Genomic DNA, 25,987 nt, shown 5'->3' with positions numbered 1-25,987 from the left:
CTAGCTCTTGTAGACCAGGCTGGCCTCGAACTCACAAAGATCCGCCTGCCTCTGCCTCCCGAGTGCTGGGATTAAAGGTGTGTGCCACCACCGCCTGGCAAATCAATCTTTTTTTTTTATTTTTCAGGATAGGGTTTCTCTTTGTAGCCCTGACTATCCTGAAACTTACTCTGTAGACCAGGCTGGTCTCAAACTCAAGATCTGCCTGCCTCTGCTTCCCAAGTATTGTGTAATTAAAGATGTGCACCACCATTGCCCAGCTGAGATTGATTGATCTTGATTTATAGTAACACATGATAAATACTTTTATGATCTGTTTATTGTGAATACCTGGATGAAGCATTTTCCCTGTGACCACACACATTCATAGATACAGCCTTTGTAGCTGCTGTGTTCACAGGTTCATGGGGTGCATTCTTCTTCCAGGTCATCACTCCCTGTAGGAAGCTCATCTTGTGTGCTGACAATAGGAAAGAAATGGAAGATTGGATTGCAGCACTCAAGACTGTCCAGAACAGGGAGCATTTTGAGGTGAAAAGAGAAGTATATTTTCTTTGGGTGCCTGTTGTTGCCTCTCGTGCTCTCACTCTAACATGCCCTCTGCCCCCGTGACTTCTGAGTGGAGCCCAGCATGTGTCTTGTGAACCTGTCAAGACTGTGGTCCTCCTGTTCTTCTTGAATCTGACTTCCTCTCTAGGGTACTTTATGAGAGTCTCCTTAAGTTGTTACATTAAAGACTTCCAAAGGGAAATCTTACCTTTGCCCTCTTTATATATCATTCTTCTAGCCTACCCAATACAGTATGGATCATTTCTCAGGGATGCACAACTGGTATGCCTGTTCCCATGCACGGCCAACCTATTGCAATGTGTGTCGTGAAGTTTTGTCTGGAGTCACATCCCATGGGCTGTCCTGTGAAGGTAAGAAAACTGCATTTGTCACTTTGTGGTGAAAGGTGACCTGAGGTTTTACTCTATAAACTGTTTGAAATCCAAGCACAGTCATAATAAATGAGTATTGCTATGACTGAGGGTGGTCAAGGGAGAAGTGGTCCCCACCACTGCATTCTTCTTGATCTTCACCTGGAGGACTCAGCCTTGGGTGTCATGTATCACAGAGCTTCTGCAGAGGAATGGAAGGGCAGTAGTAGTGAAGAGACAGGAGTGTGGGCCCTGTCTGGGCTGTGTCCTGAATATAGGAGAGAATATGCCTCAGAGAGTACAGGGTCAGGGGATGGTTCTAGGCAAACCAGGGGTCACATAGGGACTGCAAGCTCTGACTTATGACCAGGCCTATCTTCTGTTCATTTTGTATAGCTTGTGAATATGGCTTGTTTTACATTTATTTTAAATGGATGAAGAAAATTCAAAAGAGGAGTATTTTGTTATATGGAGTTATTTCAGTTCCAAAGTGTTTTCTGAGTCTGCTTATCTGCTGGGTAGAGGTTAGGTGCTGTGACAGTGGCCTGCATTGTCCTGCAAAGCCTTAGCTGCTCATCCTGCTGTCCCCACTGTCTCTAACCATACTCTGCTTTTATGGACAGTAGTACCAAGGATGTCCATCAAAATCTTTTCATTCCACCCCAACTTTACTAAGCAGCCATCTGTTCTACAGGGAGGCTCCTGCTGAGAGTGAAACTTGTAGGGTTGTGTGTTCCTTTTCCCACAGTGTGCAAATTTAAGGCTCACAAACGGTGTGCTGTACGTGCAACCAGTAACTGCAAGTGGACCACATTGGCCTCGATCGGGAAGGACATCATTGAGGATGAGGATGGGGTATGTCCAGGGGGCATTCTGCCTGTGACTTGCACAGCACCCACTATCTTGCCTTCCCCCTACACTTTTCATTTGAGATATCAAACTGGGATCAGGTGTCCCTGCCAGTTATATCTGGGACCTTTGTGATTACTGTACACCCAACTCTGCCCTAATCCCCATCAGTCTGGGTGTCTCCTTCCTAGTAAGTGCTGTGATGTGGAAGGCAAATCATAGGCCCTGCTTATCCCTGCCCACACTGGCCATCAGGGAGGATCTTGTGCCGGGAGGAGTGTCTCAAAAAGAGCCCTTTTGCCTCAGGATGTCCAACTGATCCTGTGTTGGAACTCTGGGATGTCTTTAGTATGTCCCTGTTTGGTCTACAGATTGCCATGCCCCACCAGTGGCTGGAAGGAAACCTGCCTGTGAGTGCCAAGTGCATTGTGTGTGACAAGACTTGTGGAAGTGTGTTGCGCCTTCAGGACTGGCGCTGTCTTTGGTGCAAGGCCATGGTAAGTGTGCAGCATCTGCCCTGCCTGTGGGTGTGTACACACAACTGGGCCCCGGGATTTGTTTTTCTTCCTCTTAACTCCTTGTAAGTTTACCCCAGAGGCTTCCCAAAAGCTCAGAGCCTTGACTATCCCATGACCAGGATGATGTGCCTGGTCATCCTCATTCTTGACAGTTTTATAGTGCCTTTCCTTTGATTTGATCCTGCCTTTTACATGAAAACTATTATATCTTCCCTGGACAACATCTCAGCAGGTTGGGAAGGGGTCTTTTGGCACAGGTTCATGGGCCTTATCTGTGAGAGAGAGTAGGAATACTTTTGAAGCTCTTCTGAGAGAAGTTTGTTCTAGGACAATAATTATAGCAATCAACATCCTTGTGTATGGAGGAGGAGCCACAGAATGACTGTGCCCCCCCTCCCCCCCAATCAAGGTGTTTAATGCTGGGTCAATGGTTAGACAGCTGTGGTTTCTATGGCTTGTACCTGGTTTTGGGCCTGGGACTGACCAGGAAGGAGCCTAGTCACAGGAAGGCAGGTCGTTCAGGAACCCTGAAAGGTAAGTTAACTATGATAGGAGCTGAGGCTGCAGTTTGATTTCATGTCTGACTCCCATTGGATGTATCTGATTCTCAACTTCAATGTGCAGGCCAGGAAATAGGATGCTTAGAGCATAGATTAGCCTGCTCTAATGCTGTTCACCTCTTCTTAAGAAGGCTTTCCAGCTGCTGGGCCAGGGAGTCTCTGGTGTGTCCAAGGAGACTGTGACCCTTGGTAACATGTGGATTTTTATTTTAGGTTCATACATCATGCAAAGAGTCCTTGGTGACGAAGTGTCCACTTGGCCTGTGTAAGGTGTCTGTCATCCCTCCCACAGCACTCAACAGTATTGACTCTGATGGTAGGTGCTCCATGCTTGTGTTCACATACATGCCCTTTCTCCGTGCTTTCTCCCCTACCAGCTCTGGAGATGGGTGTCTTGGCAATTTTGAGACATGGTCATCAAGAGGCTAGGCTCAGCTGTGGAATGGGCAGGGGCCACAGTTGTCATCCTAGGAATTGCCATAGGACTCATAGCTTGAGCCAGCACTTTTCTGGAAGAGTTGATAGAGACCTTTGGCTGTTGAGTAGAGATCAAATGTAAAGTGTCCTGGTCTGCCATGAGCTCGAGGGCTGTGCCTGTCACCATCTGTGGCAGATCCTAGCATGTTGGCCCAGAACCTCTCTCCATATCCATCGGGACAATGAAGAAGCATGCTAGCAAGGATTGGTGAAGGGGATCTCTGGGGTACATGTTTTAGAGGAAAGAGTTCTGTCAAGCTAGCAGCAAGAGGAGGGGACAGTGTAGTGAGGTCAAATCTAGAGTCCTTGAAGATGGGAGATAAGATGAGGTGGGCTCACTCTCCTCACAGCTGGGCTGTTCCTCACGGACTCATTGGCTCACTCTGTGAATTCTGTGCCTCTTGTGCTGATTGTTGCTGCTTATTCAGTCCATAGCACCTCAACAGCTTGTAAGGGCTCTTTTCTGTTCCACCCTCACTTTCAGGGTTCTGGAAGGCCACCTGTCCCCCATCTTGCACAAGCCCCCTACTGGTCTTCGTCAACTCCAAAAGTGGAGACAACCAAGGTGTGAAGTTCCTCAGAAGATTCAAGCAGTTGCTGAACCCTGCCCAGGTTTTTGACCTCATGAATGGAGGACCACACCTTGGGTAGGGATTGTGTGAGATGTGCTGTTCTTGGAACTTCCAATGTTTTGTAGTTAAGACATGCTTATTTTAAAAGGATGAAAGAGAAGAAATTTTTAGCTAGTGTGTATTAGTGCTAGCTGTTCTTGCAGAGGACCCAAGTTTGATTCCCAGCTCCCATGTGGCAGCTCACAACTGTTTATAAGTTCAGTTCCAGGAGATCTGACACCCTCTTCTTGCCTCTGTAGACACTGCACACATTTGATGCATGAATGTACATGGAAGCAAAATATTAATATACATAAAATAAAAGTAAATTTTTATAAAAAATATTTTAAATAGCAAAGAAGTTCAACTGCCTATCACCAAATTCTACTTATGAAGGATATATTGCTAATAGTTGGTAGATGTTTGCACCCTTCAGCTTCCACTGTAAAAGCACCACATGTCTGTAAACATGTATACACACCTCCTCTAGCTGCTACGTGCAACATGTTCACACACATCAGCTCCTGTGCTTGTAGTCTTTCCATGTTGGTGCTTACAGATTTGCCTTGCTCTATTTACTGCCTGCTTAGTTCATAGGAAGTTTTTCTTCAGCAAAACTAAGGGGGCTTTTCCATCTTGAGAACACAGTAGTGTCTTCATACAGGTGCAGTGAGACTTGAGGAGCATCAGGGTCTGAGGCTTCTCATTTCCCAGTCTTTGTCTTTGTAAGATAGAACTCAGAGGACATGCTAACATTTGGGGAGACTGAAGTGGAAGGTGTTTGTAGCCCCTACTTTAATGTGAATTCTGGGAGGAACTCAAGAGGGCATTATTTTGGAGCCAGATGCTGCTATAGCATGAGCCTGACTTCTTTTCTGTGTGACTTTAGCTGACATGCTTGGGGCTCATGCTTCCCATCACTCCTTGGTACTGGTCCTTCAGTTTCTTTTTGCTATTCTTGACCACTTGCTGCACCGCTTTCTGGAAGTCAGTCACAAATGACCTCCTCCCTCAGACTGCTTGCTTAATGGCAGGATTCCTGGAATCCAACAGATACCTGTTTTTTGAACAGCACGGGTTCATTCTTTCTGAGGTTGATGAGGAACTAGTCTCAGTTCAGCAGTAGGGAGATTCAAGGTATGATATATGCCAGAGGCACTACACCAAACAGGTTCATGTGGCTATAAATGTACTGCAGGGATATTGCACAAAGGCTCCACTGTACTCTGGCAGGGAAACTGCATGGTAGAACTGAGTTTTAGGCTTCATGGTGCTGTGGCAGGAAAGCTACACAGTAGAACTGGGTTGTGATGTGCAAGAGCTCCATGATTTACAACTGTGCACAGTGAGGCGATATAAGAGGTCCAGTGGAGCTGGCATGGGAGTTGTTTATGGAAAGCACCTGACATACACAGTTTGTAAGCTTCCTGAGTTTTGGCTTTGATTGACCACTGCTTCCCCAGAGAGCAAGGTCCTCACAGGTAAATATTTAAAGGATACATGTAAATACGTCTCTCACCAGTTGGAGGTCAAATGCAGCCTTGCTGCTTAGCACTTAGGTTCAGATCTGAGGCAATGTCTTGTTGTCTATCTTAGCTTGTGTTCTGAGTACTTCCTCTGTGTCCAGCTCTGCTAGAGACAGCTCTGCAAGCCCACAGATGGGAAGGCAACAAATGTGGATAGTTAGGGTCACATGGTACGACCTTCGGCCACTTGAATGGAGGGAGGCACTGATTTTTTGGGATCTCTAGTAAGGGTGCCTATGCTAAGCCGGTGTCTTAGTATCTCCAGTACGCTAGCCCCTAAGGAGAGCCATCATCTCCTATATGCATGGTGGGCCTGGTTAGACCTTGGGGGAGCTGAGGACATCAGATGCTTGTCAGAGAGGGCTGCAATTGTTTGCTGAGATATTTGAGTCTTTCCTGAAAAGGAAGGACAACAGCCTCTTAAATAGCAAGTCATTAGAGAAAACATATAACAATCCTTTTGCTTGAGGAGGGTTTTGTTGGAAGCTCCCTGAGAACTCAGAGGAGCAATAGAGGCTGAGCCTAGTTGAGCTAGGGGAGGAAGCTAGGGGGCATATCCAAATATTGGGCTAGGACCATGTCCAAGGAGGGACATACCCTGCTGGAGGCACTACAGGACACCAGGGATGTACATCCTGGTGAAGGTGTGGGCATGGAGTTTCAGGGGTATACAGTGTGGAATTAGTCATTAGTACCTGTGTGGTTCTTGAATTGAAAGCAAGGATGAAGTCTGCAGGAAGAGTGTGAGGAGTAAGCAAAGGCTGTGGTGTCATTATGGGTGGGAGAGGCAGTATGACCAACAGGAGCCCAAAAGGGAGGCTGAAGTTAAAGAGAAAGGCTTGAATTACATGACTAGGAGAGCTGTCTGTCTGGTCTGGGGGTTAAATGCTGTAGAGGGGTTAGTATTTTGTGGGCATCTGTAACCTATGTGAGTGGTGTCAAGGCTCAGGGCCAGGCCACAAGGAAGGCTGGTGGTTAGTACATGAATAAGGACTATTGAAGGTAGGGATTCTTGGGTCCAGTATTTGTCTGGGATGTAGAAAACTGTGTCTACAAGTCTTCGTAGGTGCTCACATCAAATGAGATTATCTTGATACTCTGTGGAATGTGTGTATTGTCTCCTCCATGGTCCTGGCTGGAAGAGCTGCTGGGATCTGGAACCATCATCAGCCACATAGACAAAGATGGGCCCTGAGCAGAAGGGCTAGACAGACACCACCTAATGTTGTCTCATAAACTCTGTATACATGTGGGCTCGGCCTGGGTGTAGGTTCAGCCATACGGAACAGGGTGCTTCCCCCAGCTCAGGACAGAAAACCATCATTTGTCTTTTAGAGTACACTCATTTCCCTGACTTCCCATTCTCTACAGCTTACGGTTATTTCAGAAGTTTGACACCTTCCGGATTCTGGTTTGTGGCGGGGATGGCAGCGTTGGCTGGGTTCTCTCTGAAATCGACAGTCTCAACCTTCACAAACAGGTACCTGGGTTGAGGGGAACCCCAGCTCTAGGTAAGAGCTGAGGTCAGAAAGGGGCCAAGAAGTCTGGGTATTGGGCTGTGTTTCAATATGTTTGTGTCTAAGAGTTAGCAATGAAGGTTTGGAGGCTGTGGAGGTTGTGTGTGTGTGTGTGTGTGTGTGTGAGAGAGAGAGAGAGAGAGAGAGAGAGAGAGAGAGAGAGAGAGAGAGGAGAGAGAGGAGAGAGAGAGGAGAGGAGGGGAGGGAGAGAAGAGAGACAGAGACAGACAGAGAGACAGAGAGGGAGGGAGGAGACTGATTGATTGATTTTGGTCAAGGGAGCTGTCAAAACAACACGGGAACCATCAGGCTTTCTGTGGTGGCTATAGTCACTTAAGCTCTAGCTCTTTACTGGGAGGTGATGTACCTAATTTCTGGATGCCTTGGGCTTGAGAGGAGAGGAAGAAAGAATATTTAACTTCTAATGGTAGAGAAAATAGATTATTGTGATTGCTTACTGTGTTTATTGAATTTTCACTCCCGTGTGCACTGCACACTGTCATAACCACCACTCAGATTGTTTGTATTAAATGTGCAGTTCATCTGGTATTCCCTTGCTAGTCCGTGACTGTACTGCTGAAAGAAAAGTATGTGTGCACTTCCATACTCTGCTCCGTGGGCAGCTCGGAGTGGCAGTTCTCCAGAGGATGTGCTCCCTGTGTTAATGCTTCTACCCTAGTGCATGGCTGGAGGGCTGAGACAACCCTGGCAAAATCCTGCATGTGCTCCAGGATCTTCTGTTCTGAGGAGCCCTTATTTAAATATGTGTAGTGCCAGACTGCACTGGTCAGGACTGCTCCAGTTCCCCTTTTCCAGGTGATACGAACTTACTTTGCCCAGCTACGTGAACAGAGTCTTTTTTTTTTTTGTTTTTTGTTTTTTTGTTTTTTTTTTTTTTTTTTTTTGGTTTTTCGAGACAGGGTTTCTCTGTGGCTTTGGAGCCTGTCCTGGAACTAGCTCTTGTAGACCAGGCTGGTCTCGAACTCACAGAGATCCGCCTGCCTCTGCCTCCCGAGTGCTGGGATTAAAGGCGTGCACCACCACCGCCCGGCTCAAAGTCTTATTTTTAAGTAATGATAAAGTCAAACAGCCTTACTTGACTGATGTTTTAAATGAATCTCTGTTTATGGTTTTTTGTCTTATTTTCTACTGAGGAAATCACATTTAAAAATTGATGTTTCATGATCGTTGTTATATGGGTACCTTACCTGTCATTAAAGATCATTTTTCCTAGTTTTTTGGTTTGTCACTTTTCCTTCATATTTTTGTTGTTATTGAGGTAATCACCCCTGTGCCAAGATCATAAAAACATTAATTTGTGTTGCCTTATACTGTCTACTGAATCCCTGACTTGAATGAGTTTTCAGTGATTTTATGTTCTCTGTTGAATCCTGCTTAACAAGTGGTAGGTACTTTGTGTGTTTGAACTAGGGACCGTCCTAGGGCCTACTGACAGCCACCAGTAACTCTAGAAAAGTAGCACCTCCCAGTGGTAGGATTAACAGAATTTACTATTGCTTGCTAAGAAGGCTGTAAATGTGGTTCTTCTACTTAGTCACGCTCTGTAAACACTTGTTTCCTGTGGTTTCCTTGTTGTTCCTCAGAGCTCTGTCAACTCTAGTTTCCCCATCTCTGTATGTGGTGGTGTTCCTTCTCCTGGGCTTATTACATGCTGTGTGGTTGGACCTCATGGGTCTCATCCCCATCCTTCAGACTCTTCCTTAGGGGAAAGCTTTGTGACTTGCTGGAGTGTGGTGCCACGTCAACTTTTGGGACTCTCAGGGGTCTTTGGGTGTTGCAGTGCTGCAGGTTTCTAACCCTATCTGTCACTGAGTTTTTACCTTGTCCATGTGTTACCATGTGTCCAGGGCCCAAGCAGAAGTCCACAGCTATTCCTGATTCTTTGGTTTTCCTCTCCCTGATAAGCTAGGCTTAAAGTTGCTGACCCCAGCTCTGCTATATCCTCCCTAGTCTGGACCATCCTTGGGCTGCTGAGAATGACCTTCCCTTGAGTAATTGCAGTCCTGGGTCCCTCTCGACTAGCAGCAAACTTTACCAAAACTCTTATTTGCTCCCTTTTTCTTCTCTGCTCTGCCTTATTCCCTCATTTCTGCCCTCTGCTCAGTCTAGGAAGATAGAACAGGGTTGGGGCCAGTTTGGGGAAGCATCCAACTCATAAGTAATGGGAGCAGACTAGGCCCGGTATGTTCAGACTGTTTTAGCATGCTTTTTGATAGGACCCTAGAAGTCAATGGGGATGATTTTAGTTGTGTGGAGTGATGCTAATGACAGCTTTTGAAAAGTGAATTTGGCCTCAGTGAGTGAGATGCATAGTGGGTGAGTGATGTTTGGGAAGCTACATACTGTGGGTACTGCAGTATGTTTGGGAAGGAAGGGGTTGTAGGAACCAGGGGTCCTTAAAAGTTGATTATTAAGACATGTTAATAAGTGAGGAAGGGCTGGTGCTCCTTGTATCTGCTGGTGACCCCAGAGTCCATCTGTCCACCAGAGAGAAGATTGACTTCAGATCCAACCTCTTTCTCTTCCTGTGGCCATTGTTAACATTAACAGGGTGGGTCTTGGATGGGATTGGTTCTTAGACCTGGTGTCTAAGGGCAAGTTTCCCTCACTGTTTTCCACCAGTGTCAGCTAGGTGTGCTGCCCCTGGGGACAGGGAATGACCTGGCCCGTGTTCTCGGCTGGGGCTCTGCCTGTGATGATGACACCCAGCTCCCTCAGATCCTGGCGAAGCTGGAGAGGGCCAGCACTAAGATGCTGGACAGGTGAGTGGGGCAGCTAGGACTGTGAATAGCAGCTTGACAAGGCATCTTAGACTGAGACCAATGAGAACCATGGGTCTTCTGGCATGACTTATACAAGTTGGACTTGAGCTTATAGTTTTCTGATGACTTTTGATCAGATAAAAAAAGGATAAAAGAGCCGGGCGGTGGTGGCGCACGCCTTTAATCCCAGCACTCGGGAGGCAGAGGCAGGCGGATCTCTGTGAGTTCAATGTCAGCCTGGTCTACAAGAGCTAGTTCCAGGACAGGCTCCAAAGCCACAGAGAAACCCTGTCTTGAAAAACCAAAAAAAAAAAAAAGGATAAAAGAAAACAAAGACAAAACATGCCTCAGACCTTCCAGGTCATCTTCTGAGGCCACTCCTGCATCCTTCAGGGTTGCAGAGAAGGTGATTGTAGTTTGACTCTCTTGGTTCAGGGTCTAGTAATGATCTGCAAAACCATCTTCATTACTTGAGCAACACCATTGTCCCACATTGTACCATACTCAGAATGAGTATGGGTAGTTATTCTCTAGAGCAGTGGTTCTTAACCTTCTTAATGCTGTGCCTCTTTAATGCAGTTCTTCATGTTGTAGTGACCCCCAATCATAAAATTATTATTGTTGCTACTTTATAATTGTAATTTTGCTACTGTTATGAACTGTAATGTAAATATGTATTTTCTGATAGTCTTAGGTGAACCCTGTGAAAGGGTTTTTGGACCCCTAAGGGGTCACAACCCATAGGTTGAGAACCACTGTTCTAGAGTATAACTACCTTGGCTTCCTTGAATGGGATATTCCTATTTTGGAGCTAGATGGCAGCCTCCCACATTCCCCAAAACTACACACACACACACACACACACACACACACACACACACACACACACACACACCACACATTTTTTTTTTCTGATGAAAATGTTCCTTGGTGCCTTAGGATTCAGGATTAGCTGGTGGTCAGAATGACTTTGATGTGCCTCCCATTTGGGCCCCTCTTAGTGAGCGGGGTGTCTATGTGTCAGCTGTTGTGAGATAGTTATCTCCTCTGGGCATACTGAACACTGGTAAGCTCTTAAAACCATGTCTAATGCCAGGGTGAGCTGTGGTAACCTATGGGCTGTGGAGATGAGACATCTTTCTCAGACAGGTCAAGAGCTAAATTACAGATGCAGAGTCAAGATAGAGCTTAAAAATGAGGCCAGACTGCAAGTGGTATGATACGCCCACAGTCCTAGTATTTAGGAAGTGGAGGCAGAAGGTCGGGTCATTCTTTCTTAGATATATAGAGAATTCAAGGCTAACCTGGGTCACACTAGCCCATGTCTCAAAAAACCAGAAAAAGAAGTCAGAATAGTACTATGGTCAAGGTACTAGACCAGAACATTGGAGCGATGAGGGGTTGGTTCTGGGGGGTCTGTAGATTTCTGAGTGCTGGTGGGCAGTCTCCAACTGAGCTGACTTTGGACCTGTGCAGGTGGAGTGTCATGGCATATGAGACCAAGCTTCCTCGGCAGGCCTCCTCCTCCACAGTCACTGAGGACTTCAGCGAGGACTCAGAGGTACCACTATCTGCTTGCTTTTGCTCTTTCATAGTGCCGGGCATGGCACTCAACACAGAGATGCGTCCCAGCCTACCACCTGCTGTTTAAGCCCTATGTGGTGATCTTCATTTGCTCAGCCTTTGACTGCATCTCTGACCCTTGTGTGGTCCTCAAGTGTGAACCTCGGACTGAGCTTGAGGCTAAGCAGGTTCAATCCTAAGGCTTCATACCTGTATGGGGTTTCCTAAGTTGTCACCAGGAATTGAGGGGCTTCCTAATATCTAATCCCCTGTGATATCCTATGCTCCTGACTGTAACTCAGCACCTATTACAATCTGCTCTTCCTTTCTACCAGCCCCCTCCTGTCTATTCCAGGAGTCTTTTAGTTTTGCCCACTTCTCCCTCTCTGTTGTTTATGTTGCCCTTGCAGTTAGATAACTCTGCTTCAGCATCAGTTCTTTGTGCTGAGCAGTGGCCACTCACTGGATTCAGCTCAGTAATCCTGAGGGGTGGGATTTTGTCTTTATGTCCTGACTGCAGTGCTGGACACATGCTGTGTTGGTCCTACTAGGTGACTGGGACTACCTGAGTGTTGGTTGGTCTGTCAAGCAGGGGTCAAGGGCAGCAACAGTCAGCAAACAAAACCATGTCTGCTTTGGATGATTTCATGCAGAGAATGGTCTGTGCTTTTGTTTTGAAAAGAATATTTATGCAGATGCTGGGCATGGTAGGGCATTTTTTTAATCCCAGCACATGGGAGGCAGAGGCAGGAGGATCTCTGAGTTCAAGGCAGTCTGGTCTATAGAGCGAGTTCTAGGACAGCAATACTTACACAGAGAAACCCTGTCTCGGAAGAAAACCCAATATATATTTGTTCAGAACCTGAGAAGTGCCTAGGAAAATCTTGGAGAGTCCAGCACAGATGATCTTTCTTTGGCTTGTGGGAAAGCTTGCTGGCCACAGGGAGGGCAGAGGACAGTGACACTCTCCCGTTGGTGGGTAGAGGAGTACGGGATGGTTTATACCCATTGGCAGAGTCTCTGGTCAAGTAGGAAAGGAAACTTTTGGTCTGAATGGCCACTAGCATATCACCAAAGATAGGCTGGGGTTACTTACCAGGGCCTCCAGGCTTGTTTGGCTGTCCTGATTGTTACCTCTGACAGGTTTTGTTTTGTTCAGACCCATTGTTTTAGTCTGTTCACAGGTTGGTGAAGCTTTTGACCTTGTTCCCTTAGTAGTAGAGAGCCCTGATAGTGCTTTGAGATGGTCTGTTCTGTCAAGGGATACACCAGAAGGGCCCAAGAAAACCTCTGCTTGAGTCGGATACTAATGGCACTCACAGTCAATTTTGAGACTAAGTGCCCCTATTTTTGGTGTGATTATAGGTGCAACAAATTCTCTTCTATGAAGACTCGGTTGCAGCTCATCTTTCTAAAATCTTGACTTCAGACCAGCATTCAGTGGTGATCTCATCAGCCAAGTGAGTGCCGGGGCTTCAGGGATTCAGAGAGGCAGTCAAGTGTGCCACCAAGGGTCTCAGCCCAGCTGCCTTCTGTTTCCTACAGAGTGCTTTGTGAGACTGTGAAGGACTTTGTAGCTCGGGTGGGCAAGGCCTATGAGAAGACAACAGAGAGCTCACAGGAGTCGGAGGTCATGGCCAAGAAGGTATGGGCACAGGGTAGGTGGGGCAGCAGGTGCAGAAGAGCTTGCTTTTCATGCCACTTTTCCTCCCATATAGTGTTCTGTCTTGAAAGAGAAGCTGGACTCTCTCCTCAAGACCCTGGATGATGAGTCTCAGGCTTCATCCTCTCTGTCTAACCCACCTCCAACCATTGCTGAGGAAGCTGAAGATGGGGATGGATCAAGCAACGTCTGTAGCTCTGCTGGGGACCGGCTGGTGGGCTCTGCATGCCCCTCACGGCCACAGATCTTCCGGCCTCGGGAGCAGCTAATGCTGAGAGCAAACAGCCTGAAGAAAGCAATTCGCCAGATCATAGAGCACACAGAAAAAGGTAATGGACCTCTTAGTCACTAGGTGGCACTAGAATTCCCATGTTCCCTGGATGTGGTAAAAGACCAAGCATACTGTGCCCCTCCCTTACTCCTTACCCTGAGTGGACCCACCTCTTCTCACTTCAGACTTGTGGTCACATGCCACCTGGTCTCTGGTGTGGCCATGCCACTGTCCTGCTGGGGCTTCTCTGTAACTCTCCTCACCTCCACATCCCCGTCTCAGAGTCTTTCTCCCCAGCTATTATCTGGAATGCCCAGGTGCTGTTGTATTAACTGAGCTAGGGCACTGGGCTAAGGTGTGATGGTGAGGATTTTGGGTCTGAGCTGTGATCCATTCTAAATTGAGAAGGGAGGGCCTAAAGCACCTTTAGCCCTACTGGAGAAGTCTTAACAAGAATATTCTTTCTTTACCAGCGGTGGATGAGCAGAATGCCCAAACCCAGGAGCAGCAGGGTTTTGTCCTGGGCCTCTCTGAATCTGAGAAGAAGGACCTGAAAACTGATAATAGGGTGTGCCCATCATCTGCCCATAGTGAGAGCTGTGTGGTTGCCAAGGGGAGGAGCTACCGCAAAGGTACGGTTGGGCTTTGGTTTGGGTGATACTTAGTGAGCTTCTCTTGGGCACTTTAGGGTGCCTTTTCTCATTGCTCTGGCCACTTGAGTAAACCAACATTCCCACCTGTGGCCTGCATCTTTGTACCTCCTTCATGTCACTGAAATATGTTTAGTAGAGACACGTGCACTGTTAGACCTGCAGGAACGAGGGCCTCCCCTGCTGAGGAGCACCTGGTGCCTGTTTTCCCTGGATTTCCTCAGAGCCTTCTTATGGCTACTTATATGTGTCTGGCAAAACTGAGACCTTGATCCCTCTTGGGATAGACCTAACAAAGGTTTTCACAAGGAAAGGGTTCTTCCCATCAGCCTGTCCTGCCACTATGGGAGAGGGATGGGAACTCTCCTAGACTAGACATAGTGTTGATTGGCATCAGAACTCTGTGTCTTCTACATCCAGACTCTCCATTCTTACACTGCTTTCCATGGCTGTGTCCCTTCAGGATGAATCCAGACCCACAGTGTATGTCAGTGTATGTGTAAGGACCTCTCTCTTTATGCAGGACTGTTCATCTCACTGCTGGCTGATGAGAGGCTTGTAACTCTTTCTTTCCACAGCCCTCCTGTCTGTTCATTTTGTTGTGACTCCGTTCAGCTGTGTTTGACTTTGGACAGTTTCAAGTGTGTTGTTCTGTTTTACAGCATCCAGAGCGCCTTGTGAAAAGCTAATGAGCAAAGGTCTGTCTGTTGGCAGCTCTGCCTCACTCCCTCCCCAGACAGGAAGTCGGGATGGCCTTCCTGCTCTGAATGCCAAGATCCTATATCCAAGTGAGTAAGCCACTCACCCTGGGGTCTCAGGTTTGGGGTGGGTAGGCTGGCTTGCTGGCCATGGCTGCTCTTGTGACACCCTGGGTCTTAAAATAAGAGTATTGCTATCCTTGAAGAGCTTGTAGACATGGAAATAGTGACAGAACTCTGTAGTTTATGTGTCTGTATGGAGACTGCCTTTTTGTTTAATTAGTGTTTTTTATTCTTAGCAATTTCACATATATAATGTATTTTGATCATATCTACCCAACACTCCCCTTCAGTTCCTCCCTATGGCCCTCCAATGTGTTCTCCCTACTTTATTTCCTCCTCTTAAATTTAATTTTTTTTTATATTCCACTGAGTCTAATTAGTGTTTATAGGTATGTTCCATCCACTGTAACATGGGCAACTTACGAACAGCCACACACCGAACAAAAATGACCTGCTCTCCCCTAAGAACTATCAACTGCCAGTAGCTCCTTAACTGGGCCCATGGCCTTAGAAGGAACCTTTCTCCTGTCTGTGTTTGAACTTTGACTGGCTTGATATTATGCAGGTAGTCAGTGCTGCTGTGAGTTTTGAGTGTAGTCGCCATGTTATGTCCATAAGATAGAACCTCACAGCTCTCTTCCCCATCCTCTGGCTCTTACAGGTTTGTTTGTTTTCCTCAGTGTTCCCTGAGCCTTTGGAAGGGATTGATATAGATACCCTAATTAGGGTAAAGCATTCAACACTCATTCATTCTCAGTGCTTTGACCAATTTAGGGTCTCTACATTAACTACTGCCCACTGGAGAAAGAAGCTTCTCTGACCAAGGTAGAACATAGCACTAACCTATAGGTAGAAACATGTATTTACATTGCAATTTGACATCATGATTGTTAAGCAAAACAGCAGGTTCTCTCTTAGGACCCATACTCCCCAGTTTGGACTATTGGCCAGGCTTATAGCACTAGGCCTGAATTCCCCATCTTGTGGTACAAGCCACAAATATAGGCAGAAAGTGGTAGTTACCCAGAATAGTCATATCACTGTTGTACCAGTGGGCACCTCTTGCCTGACAGGTCAGTATTGTAGCATGCAGGAACCAGTGGTGGGTAAGACCATTGATATTTTTTCTCTGGGCAGTCCACAAAGCACCTTTCAACTCCATGAAAGCTAGCTAGGAGGGAGAGAATTCCAGATTGACTTCTCTCTGTCCTGAAAGCCAAGTGTGCTGTGTCTTTAGCAAGAGAGTTTTACCAGGTAGCTATAGTGGACAACCAAGAGCAATGTCAATAGTACTTGTTTTGGGAGCTCCTAGGGTCTCCCTTGACCAGTAACTTACAGGGTAGTATCCCCAGCCTGGAACAGTACCTGTTTAAATAAAAGGCAAGGTAGCCTAAGGAGACAGTGTTAAGGTGTATTCTGGGTATTAAATTCTGTTGTCTAATATAGCCTACTTTTGTCCCATAAATACGGGATGGTAGTGGTGATTTTGAATTGTTAGTCAAATTGGAGCACTTGTTTATAATGTTGTCCTCTAGAATATGTGGTGTCAACCTTGGAGATTTGATTTGCTCTGTCTAGAGTTCCTGGCCAGTACCCTCTTCCTCTTCCCTTTCAGGTGTTCGGGCAGGGATGTCTGGCTCCTTGCCAGGGGGCTCAGTCATCAGTCGCTTGCTAATTAATGCTGATCCCTTTAATGCTGAACCTGAAAACCTGTGAGTATGAGGCAACATCGACAGGACATTTTGTTAGGATGCAGAGTGCCGAGGCCTGATTAATAAATCAGTCAGAGCCATTAGCAGACAGCTGAGTAGCAGGCTCTCTTTTGGCTGTTCTTGAATGAGGAAAATTGCAGCCTTGGAAGTGTGTCTGAGAGCCTTTCCGATAGCCTACTGTAGGACAGCAGAGGACAGACCTGCTATTGTCCTGTCCCAGGTCAGATCAGGGTTGACTGTGTTGACACTGCTTTACTCATTACACTATTTTTGTCCTTGTCTCTTGTTTTCCCATGGCGTTTGCCATCCCTTCAATGATGTAGCATTTCTGGACTGAAAGATCCTCTATGTGGTTGTTCCCTGGGTCTTAGGGTTCCCAGGAGACAGGATTTTAGAGAGAAAGTCTGATTGTTGCTCTATGTTGTGTTCCAGTGGAGGCGTGACCTCTTCTGCTGTGTTTTAATACCCTGAGGGCATCTGCCTAGTGTTTTAATGGATCCCTTCTCTATATTAGAGCTCACTGGAGATGGTATTCCTCAAACCAAAAAGACAATATTCTAGACATCTTTTTCTTGCTATTGATTACAGCTGTAGGCAGCTAGAAAGAGGCTAGTGACAGCTGGCTATAAGTTGCCTGCTCTTACTGTCTGGTGTGGTGTGATGGAGTACTCATGTGGTTCAGAGGCCCTGTTTTGGTAAGGTGGCTCTTCAGTCAGCCTGGTGGTACATGGGTCTCTGCTCCTGGTCTGGTCTTATGCTCAGACTCTGATGGTCTTCCTCAGCAGGCCCAGAGCTTTAGTCACTCTGGGATAGCACTCTTGAGACCCTGGAACAGGAGACTTCTTTTGCTTACCAAATCCTTTGATGTCATGGCCCCCGTCTGTAACTAAGCCTACTTTTTCCCCCTCTGTCATTGATAGCTTCCTCTTCCTTAGATACCTGCACCCAACCTCCTCTCTTCTCCTATTTTCTGCATTACTCCCCCCGCCCATACCTATAAATACTATTCATCACATGTTCTTTGGCTCTTAAAATAGTTTGGCCCCAGAGCTTTTCTGAGCAGTTACAAGGCATTTGAATTAGATGTGTGATCAGGAAGGGCTCTTACTATAGATATTGGTTTTCATTAGTTTGTAAGAAACATAGGTTAAAATATATTAGAATTCTGGTGCAAGCTTTGCGGAGCCCCTCTTCATGTCCAGTGTCTATGGGAGTTTTCAGAATTTGCCCTCCTCAATGTCTTCCTTCCCTGGAACTGGGGGAAGAACATGGGGTAGGACACACCCATGGAGGAGTAGGTGAGTACAGCGACAGTGCCAAAGACAAGTCCCCAGCAGTGCTCTGGAGCAGCGAGGCCTTTGACACTGGTACAGGTATTTTCAGTCACTGCCCTTTCACTTCAGAGACTGCTTGGGCAATATAGGGATGTTTGCGAAGCATGCCATGAAGATACCTGGGAAACAGGCTGGCAGTGCTTCAGAAGGGCAAACCAGAAGCTCTGTGTGCCAGTGGTTTTGCCCATGGTACAAACACTAGAGATTCTAAAACACGTGTCTATAGTATCACTAGGCATTAATGCTCCCAAGTCATCACTAGAACATAAAACAATTTGAATGTCCATCATTTAATGATAAACAAAAATATGGTGTGCCCATATAATGGGAGATTGCTTTGCAATAAAGATAAACTGTGGATGAAGGAAAAGAGCCAGAGACAGGCCACACTGTTTCATTCCATTTATTTGACAGATCCTGGATAGGCACCTCCAGTGGATCAGTGATTTCTAGGGTCAGAATAGCAAGGAAGTAGGAGCCAGTGCAAGTGATGATGGTTCTGAAATTTGATCGTAAAGATGAAAGGACTATGAATATACTAAAAACTGTTGAATCATGTACTTTTTAAAGTAGTAGTGACATTGTATGTGAATTATGTCTCAGTAGACCTCATACCAAAACAAACAAACACCCCAAACAAACCCTGAATCAGGGCCCTGGGTTCAAACTCTAAACAAACACTCAAACACAGGAAAACACAACAAAACACTAAAGTGAAACACCAGCAAAACTTGGAAAAAGTGATGAGTTTTGCTCTATGGGAGAAATGGCAGCAGGTCAGTCTGTGAAGGAACTTGTCAGGCAGAGCTGTTGTGAGCCTTTAAAAACTCACCTTTGCAGAGAGTACTACACAGAGAAGTGTGTCATGAACAACTATTTTGGCATTGGTTTGGATGCGAAGATATCTCTGGACTTCAACAACAAGCGTGATGAGCACCCAGAGAAATGCAGGTAGGTAATCCTTATTGTCAGAAGAGTGGAAAGCAGGCAGCTCAAGAAGCCAGCTTAGAAGAGGAAGGAGTTGGCCAGCTTGGGCAGACTGGACACAAGGAAGCTAGTTATGATGGATGACTAGAATTGGTTGTCTCTTACCTAGTATCAGAGTCTGTGATGGCTTGTTAGAGGCAGGTGACACAAGTGTGCTGCATGGTCACTGTCCTAGCACTGTTTGTAGGGAGAACACTGCTCATCTACAGACTGCCTAGTCTCCTCCCACTTATCATCAGGACATAGGGTGTCCAGAGGTTGGGGATTTGGAAATGATTTTTTTTCCTTGTGCTTTCCTGTGTTTTCCAAATTCTGTATGGCAAGCATAATTTTATTTATTTGTATATGTGTGAGTGGGTGTGGATGGGCACATGCTACACTGCATGTGTAGAGGTCAGAAGACTATCTCAAGTGTCATGTGGTCATTGCTTTCCACCCTTTTTTGGGAAAATTTTCGATTTTTCACTGCTATGTACTTGCTGGCTGGTCCATGGGCTTCTGGGGATTTTCTTGCTTTGCTTTCCATCAAGCCATAGTGCCCTGAGATTATGGATATGCTCTACCGCATCCAGTTGTGTGTATGTGGGTTCTGGAGATTCAACTCCAGTCCTCATGCTTGCACAGCAAGCACTTTATCCACTATTCATCTCCCCAGGATAATTTTATGGCCAGAAGTCATGATTTATAATTTTTTTTGAGGGTCACTTACTTTTTTTTCAGGGTATGATTGCTTTCTTGACAAAATGTCAGTTTGTAGCATACTTCCTCATTGGTAAATTTACTCTTTTTGCATGTCTGAGAAGCCCAGACTCTTTTGTTATGGTCCTGCTATCACAGTTGCTGACTCCCCAAGTTTTGCAGCAGTAATTCAAGTTACTGAAAGGGAAATCCTGCCCAAGGTAATATTTCTTTTTCCAGGAGTCGGACCAAGAACATGATGTGGTATGGTGTCCTCGGCACCAAAGAACTGCTACACAGAACCTACAGGAACCTGGAGCAAAAGGTCCTGCTTGAGGTAAGTGGTAGCCTTCTGGCCTTGCATGTGTTTCCCACCCTTGGCTATAGAGCGTTGCTGTTGAACGACTCCCTGAGGTGCTCTCCTCACCTCAGGCCTCCAGCATATCTAGTGCTGGCGAAGGACTGGTGCATACTGAGCATTGCTTTTTTCTCTACATCTGCCTTTTTGTGGCTCAGTGTGATGGGCGCCCGATTCCTCTCCCAAGTCTTCAGGGAATTGCCGTCCTCAACATTCCCAGCTATGCCGGAGGAACCAACTTCTGGGGGGGCACCAAGGAAGATGATGTACGTATGGGGTTTGAGGTGGGTGAGCTGGGCTTAGCAACGTCAGGGATTTGTGACTAGATGTCATATATCCCTGATCCTGACAGTGGCCATGGTGGAAGACCAGGCAGACAGGCTCCTTCACTGATATTAGCCTGCTGTCTAGGAGGCAGGCCTAACATATGATCAAGTGAGGGGAAGTTGAGACTTGGAAGAGAATTTAGCCTGACCAAGTTGGTTGGTACCAGATGGGGAAAACACCATGTTGGTATTAAAAACAAGATGTAGAAGCTGAGAAGCAAGAAGGGATAGAGTGCATAGAGAAAGGTTCCCTAACTGCAGTGTAAAATGCATGCACTGAGAAGGGAGATGTCCATAGGGCCTCAATTGCATGGGGCTATAGAAGACAAGGGCAGGTCTGGAATTTATGCTGAGAATGTAGGAAGATATCGATAGGCATTAACCAGGGGAATGGCATCTTTGCATGTAACTAAAAAGAAAACAACTAGCATTTATTGTAGACTTTAGAGTGGGGCACTGTTGTAAGCATCTGTTAGCACATTCATTTCACATACCTGCCCCTAGGGAGCAAGCAGTGTTATTTTGCTCTGAAGGAAGAAGGGCATGAATAACTTGTCTGAGGTCTGAGAGCTAGTCCTAGGCAATGTGATACCTGGGTAACAGATACTACCCCTGGTGCTGCATTTACCACTGCATTTACCTGAGGGTGTGGGCCTTTCTGCTTCATCAGAGCCCCCAGAGCAGGAAGCAAAACAAGGGGCAGGGTGTTTAGGGAAGTGGGACAGACAGCTTTCATGCTGGCTTTTTCAGACTTTTGCAGCTCCATCATTTGATGATAAGATTCTGGAGGTGGTTGCTGTGTTCGGCAGCATGCAAATGGCTGTGTCTCGTGTAATTAAGCTACAGCATCATCGGATTGCCCAGGTACTGGCTGTGCTGCTCCAGAGATCTAGCCCATCCCCTTCTGGGGTTACTCATCCCTGTTTGGAGAGACAAGGCCTGGCCTAGGACTCCCAGATTTGCTCACAGTACAGACCCAAGAAATACAGGTGTCTTCCTAGGATCTAAAGGTAGCCCCACTCTGTCTCCCTCTCCCAGTGAGTGCTCTGAGCCTTGCCCGAGTAAAAAAGATCCATCTGAGCCATGTCTGCTGCAGAAGTAGTGCACTGTGGGCATGGAGCTGTCTGTAACAGTGAGTGAGTGAGCACACCAGGATCTGGCACACAACTCTGAGGCTCTCTTTAATTCTGACAGTATTGATGAGCTGGTACAGATCCATTCACTTGAAGGGCAGGGAGGAAGTGACTTTATATACAGCGGAGTGCTGATAAAATCTATTGGGTGAGATTTGCTGATGTCTTCTTGCACTGTTTCCAACAGTTAGCTATTTATAAAGTTTACCTTTTTGTTCTTGGGCACATTTTTGTATAAAGAGTTGCAGGGCCTCATCATCTACTGTTGGACTTTGCTCTGCCCTGGGGATGTTTACACATAGCATGGATCACGACTGACTCCTTTACACTTTGATATCTATCTGCACATCTTCTGCATCTACTTATTTCATGTCTGGGGAGGGAACAGTAGGGGCAGGTGGGGCAACAGAGCAGAGGATAGAAAAGGATGGCCTTAGGCCAACAGCCAGACACTCAGAGCAGCAAGGCCTGTGGGTGCTTTAAAACCCTTGGAACCTAAATAACTGTTAATGGCATCTGCCCAGTGTCGCACAGTGAAGATCTCCATCCTGGGGGACGAGGGCGTGCCTGTGCAGGTGGATGGAGAAGCCTGGATCCAGCCACCTGGGTATATTCGGATTGTGCACAAGAACAGGGCACAGACTCTGACCAGAGACAGGGTAAGAACAACTGCTAGCAGGGGCGGGTGGGGTGGGGGCTACCAGTGGCTTGCCTGTGGGCTCACTTGTACATTCATAAGAGAGGCAAAGGTGTTTGATGCTTTGTTCTTAGGCTTCTCTTCACCATACAGAGATTAGCTGATGTAGTGGCATACTCAGCAATCCAAAGGCAAGAGGCCATCTAAGGTTATATAGTGAGACATGTTTCAAAACATAAAACTAAGATCTCTTTTATACATAGCTGTTACCTTGCTGAACTCTTGGTGTGTTGTGGGCAGGTGTGTACTCACCCTTTGGAGGGAGGGCACAGAAGTCTGACTCTGGTTCTCATGTCTTAGGCCTTTGAGAACACTCTGAAGTCTTGGGAGGACAAACAGAAGTGTGAGCTGCCCCGCCCACCATCCTTTTCCTTGCACCCCGAGATCCTGTCTGAGGAGGAAGCTACCCAGATGGACCAGTTTGGGCAGGCAGCAGGGGGCCTCATTCACAGGTAGGCTCTGCTGTGTTCCTTGAGGCCTTGCAAGGAACTTGTATTCCCATTTGTTGGCTCTGCTTCACTGAGGGGCCTAAGCCTGACTGCTCTGGCTTGGCTTCCTTACCTAGTTTTGGTTAGTCAGGTTTGCACAGTGAAAATGTAAGATCCACAGGGATTTTCAGAGCCACTAAATCTTTAAATCCCATGCTGGGTTTTTGAGAAAGGCCTCAGGTGCCCTGGAGAGTAGTGTGCGCCCTGCTTTGGTATTTATTCAGGAAACCAGCAGGCTTTTCTTCTCTTAGCTGTCCTTGTGGCATCGCCACTGCAGGCTCCTCTCTCCTTACCTGGGACTTTCTCCAGAAGTTCTTGTCCTTTCAACAGCTTAGCCTCTCAATTCTCCTGGGAAGCTGCAAACCAGTTAGTGCCCTTGGATGTCCATTTTTTTGTTTCTTTTGGGCTTTTTCTTTGGCTCTGGCTGTGGGTTCTCTGTGTTTCCCGGCCATGTCTGCCTTGCTCTCGTGGGGCAGAGGCTTCAGACTCCTTAGCAGGTCAGTTTCTCTTTGGTTCTTGTGGGCATCTGTAGGCTCCTCTGCCTCCATGCTGTTGTCTCTCCTTGGCAAGTAGCTGACACTAGTGCAACCCCCATTCTGCTCCCTTCCCTATCAGCCATGTTTGTCTAGTTCCTTGTTTTGCAAGGGCCATGGTCCTATCACTTTGTAGTCCCTGGTTGCCTAGTAAGCCTGCCTGGAAGGGGTGTTTACTAGGACAGCCTTCTGAGAGCCATCAGCAGTCCATGCTTTCCACAGGATGTGCAAGTTGCTCCAAGCTTCTCACCCAGCATGCTCTGTCCCATCCCACCTCACCTTGCCCAGCTTCTTTGAGCCACCCTCTCGTTGGTCCTTGGTATTGCCCAGGCTGTTCTGTCTCAGAGCTAATTAATCATCACACCAGGTTCCCTCAGAGGTAGGAAACTTCAGATTGCAGAATGGCTTGGCCTGGTGCAGTCTGTGTCTGTGAGTTTCTTGATGGCCAGAATGTCTGCAAACCTGCCTTCCTGCTTTCCATTTTATAAGAGAGATTGCATTTTATACACTTTCTTTCCTGGAAAAGTTAGGATTTGATATCATATTTCCCACATAAGTCCACTGTTTTGTTACTGATTGAGATGTGATGTGCCAGTGGCTGTGACTGAGGTTGTGATGGCTTGCCAGACCACGTACATCTGTCCTGAGTGTTCATAAGCAGTGTGTAAAGGCCTGACATGTGCCTCCTTCCTTCTTCAGCATTCGGGAAATAGCACAGTCCCACAGAGACATGGAGCAGGAACTCGCACATGCTGTCAACGCCAGCTCCAAAGCCATGGAGCGAGTATATGGCAAGCCCAGGACCACAGAGGTACTTGGTTTTTTTGGACCTGACTGCTCCTCACCTTTGTAGCTCTTGGCCTTCTACATGAATGCATTTGTTCTTCTAGGGGTTGAACTGCAGCTTTGTTCTAGAAATGGTGAATAACATCAGAGTGCTACGCAGTGAGACAGAGCTGCTGCTGGCTGGGAAGATGGCCCTGGTGAGCTGATAAGCAACAACAGGGTTCTGGGTGTATATGAGATGACCCTTGTCACCAGGGTGTTGGACACTGAAGGGTAGCAGTTTTTGGTTCAGGGTCCTGAATCTGAAGGAAAAGACCTCAAAACCATGTAGTGTGGCCATTGGGTTGTGGTCACACTCTTTGGCAACATCTCAGCCAGGGTGTTGTCAGATGTTAAAGACCTCTCTTAACCGTATCCATGTAGTGGATAAAACAGGTTTCTACCCTCTTCTTATGGCTAGGTGCCAGTCACATCAGGTTTGCTGTGCTATCATGTCTCTACTCAGCATGTGAAACTGGCTGCTGGGTTAACCCTCGGTTTATTGAGTGGGGTGGGGGTGTTGCCAAGCTCTAGAAGCTTGCTTGGATGACTGGCCACTAGCTACAGTATGGGATGGAAGGGCCTTATGAAGACTCCCAGACTAGTGTCCTATTCTCTACTCCAAAGTGGTGCTGTCCTGAATGTTCTAGCTGCTGCCTTAGCTCTTTCCTGTGCTTGTGCAGGAAGAGCATGACCTGCCTGTTTGGTGACAGAAAAACCTAAAGGGACTAGAGCTGGCCAGGTGTCAGGGTTGCTGCATGTGACTTCCCAAAGCCAGGGCACAGGTCCACCCATCCTCACCTATTCCCTAAGGAAGGGAGGTTCTGGGCTCAAGCCTTACTTACCTTAGCTTCCAGTTCTGCAAAGTTTTTATAGCCATGCATGAGGAGCTTGATTTAAGCCTTACCCACCTTGCTTGGCTGGTCCAGGCTTGCTGTGGTTAGCAGCTCCATTTTTCTCTCCCTCCCTCTGGAGCAGCAGTTGGATCCCCCTCAGAAGGAACGGCTTGGGGCTGCCCTAGTTGAGATAGACCAGCAGCTCAGGAAGCTGACAGACACACCCTGGCTCTGCCAGCCCATGGAGCCTGGTGAGGAAGAGGTAAGTTGGTCTTGAGTTTAATGGCTCATGCTGTTCGTCCCTGTGTACAATATAGCCCTCGAGGCAGCTTTGGTCTGGAGCCCCTGGTATGCCTTCTGGAGACTTCTCTACTAAAATGACCCTTGACAAATGTGTCCCTACTACCACTGAAACAGTCAGGACTGGGGGTAAAGCAGGTGGCAAGATGTGGAGCTAGGGGCTGGAGAGATGGCTCAGAGGTTAAGAACACTGCCTGCTCTTCCAAAGGCCCTGAGTTCAATTCCCAGCAACCACATGGTGGCTCCCAACCATCTGTAAAGAGGTCTGGTGCCCTCTTCTGGCCTGCAAACATGCACACAGACAGAATATTGTATACATAATAAATAAATAAATATTAAAAAAAAAGATATGGAGCTAGCCCGCTACTGTGATGAGATCCATTGCAGCTTCTTGGGGATTGGCAGGGATTGAGCTGATGTGTCCAATCCCCATTCACAGTTTGCATCTATGGGGACTTCACATTCCAACTTGGTACATATCGAATAGTTTGGACAGGCAAGGTTCCAGGGCATATTCTCCCTTGGATAGAATCTTCTGCAGGAGGAGGCAGAAGAGGGAAGCATCTGGTAAGGACAAACTCTAGGCTGCCTCTGGACTTCTGGTGTCTTAGAGATAGAATAGTCAAGAGAAAAAGTCATCTTGGCCTCCTATAACACAGGAGACAATGTCCTCTTTAACATAGTTACAGGAGGTAAATGATACAAAACAGTACCTCTGCCCAGCTTGGTCTGTTGGAACCTTTGGCAGTGTGTGTGTAAAACTAAGGCTGAGGATGTTGGGGATGGATGTTGGGGCTTAGAGTTTAAGAACACAAGTACCCCTCCCAGAGGACCTGTGTTTGGTTCCCAGCACCTATATTAGGCAGCTCACAACTATGTGTAACTCCACTTCCATGGGATCCAATGTCCATTTCTGGTCTTGCTGGGCACTCATACATACATGGCTTACATGCAAATAAATAACTTAAACCGTGTTTAAGAGTCACCCAAACAAGCCGGGCGGTGGTGGCGCACGCCTTTAATCCCAGCACTCGGGAGGCAGAGGCAGGCGGATCCCTGTGAGTTCGAGACCAGCCTGGTCTACAGAGCTAGTTCCAGGACAGGCTCCAAA

General features: G+C 46.9%; 1 protein-coding gene across 2 annotated transcripts in view; it reads left to right on the top strand.

The window, feature by feature from the left end:
• Positions 1-25,987, top strand: part of Dgkd (diacylglycerol kinase delta) — a 100,714-nt gene that overhangs the window by 69,930 nt on the left and 4,797 nt on the right. For both annotated transcript variants that reach the window (XM_026786257.1, XM_005361728.2), the window contains exons 4-27: positions 427-531; positions 788-920; positions 1,669-1,775; positions 2,141-2,266; positions 3,061-3,163; positions 3,809-3,971; positions 6,833-6,941; positions 9,622-9,761; positions 11,238-11,322; positions 12,690-12,784; positions 12,870-12,969; positions 13,043-13,316; positions 13,732-13,890; positions 14,571-14,696; positions 16,285-16,381; positions 18,556-18,666; positions 19,621-19,717; positions 19,897-20,004; positions 20,815-20,928; positions 21,722-21,856; positions 22,195-22,346; positions 23,615-23,726; positions 23,806-23,898; positions 24,719-24,838. In XM_026786257.1, coding sequence (XP_026642058.1) covers positions 427-531; positions 788-920; positions 1,669-1,775; positions 2,141-2,266; positions 3,061-3,163; positions 3,809-3,971; positions 6,833-6,941; positions 9,622-9,761; positions 11,238-11,322; positions 12,690-12,784; positions 12,870-12,969; positions 13,043-13,316; positions 13,732-13,890; positions 14,571-14,696; positions 16,285-16,381; positions 18,556-18,666; positions 19,621-19,717; positions 19,897-20,004; positions 20,815-20,928; positions 21,722-21,856; positions 22,195-22,346; positions 23,615-23,726; positions 23,806-23,898; positions 24,719-24,838 — 2,964 coding nt within the window. The remainder of the gene's footprint in view (positions 1-426; positions 532-787; positions 921-1,668; positions 1,776-2,140; positions 2,267-3,060; positions 3,164-3,808; positions 3,972-6,832; positions 6,942-9,621; positions 9,762-11,237; positions 11,323-12,689; positions 12,785-12,869; positions 12,970-13,042; positions 13,317-13,731; positions 13,891-14,570; positions 14,697-16,284; positions 16,382-18,555; positions 18,667-19,620; positions 19,718-19,896; positions 20,005-20,814; positions 20,929-21,721; positions 21,857-22,194; positions 22,347-23,614; positions 23,727-23,805; positions 23,899-24,718; positions 24,839-25,987) is intronic.

This window comes from Microtus ochrogaster, linkage group LG4, assembly GCF_000317375.1.
Source record: "Microtus ochrogaster isolate Prairie Vole_2 linkage group LG4, MicOch1.0, whole genome shotgun sequence".
Taxonomy (NCBI): domain Eukaryota; kingdom Metazoa; phylum Chordata; class Mammalia; order Rodentia; family Cricetidae; genus Microtus; species Microtus ochrogaster.
The sequence above is the reverse complement of the archived record's forward strand: the minus strand, read 5'-3'. Positions and strand labels throughout refer to the sequence as shown.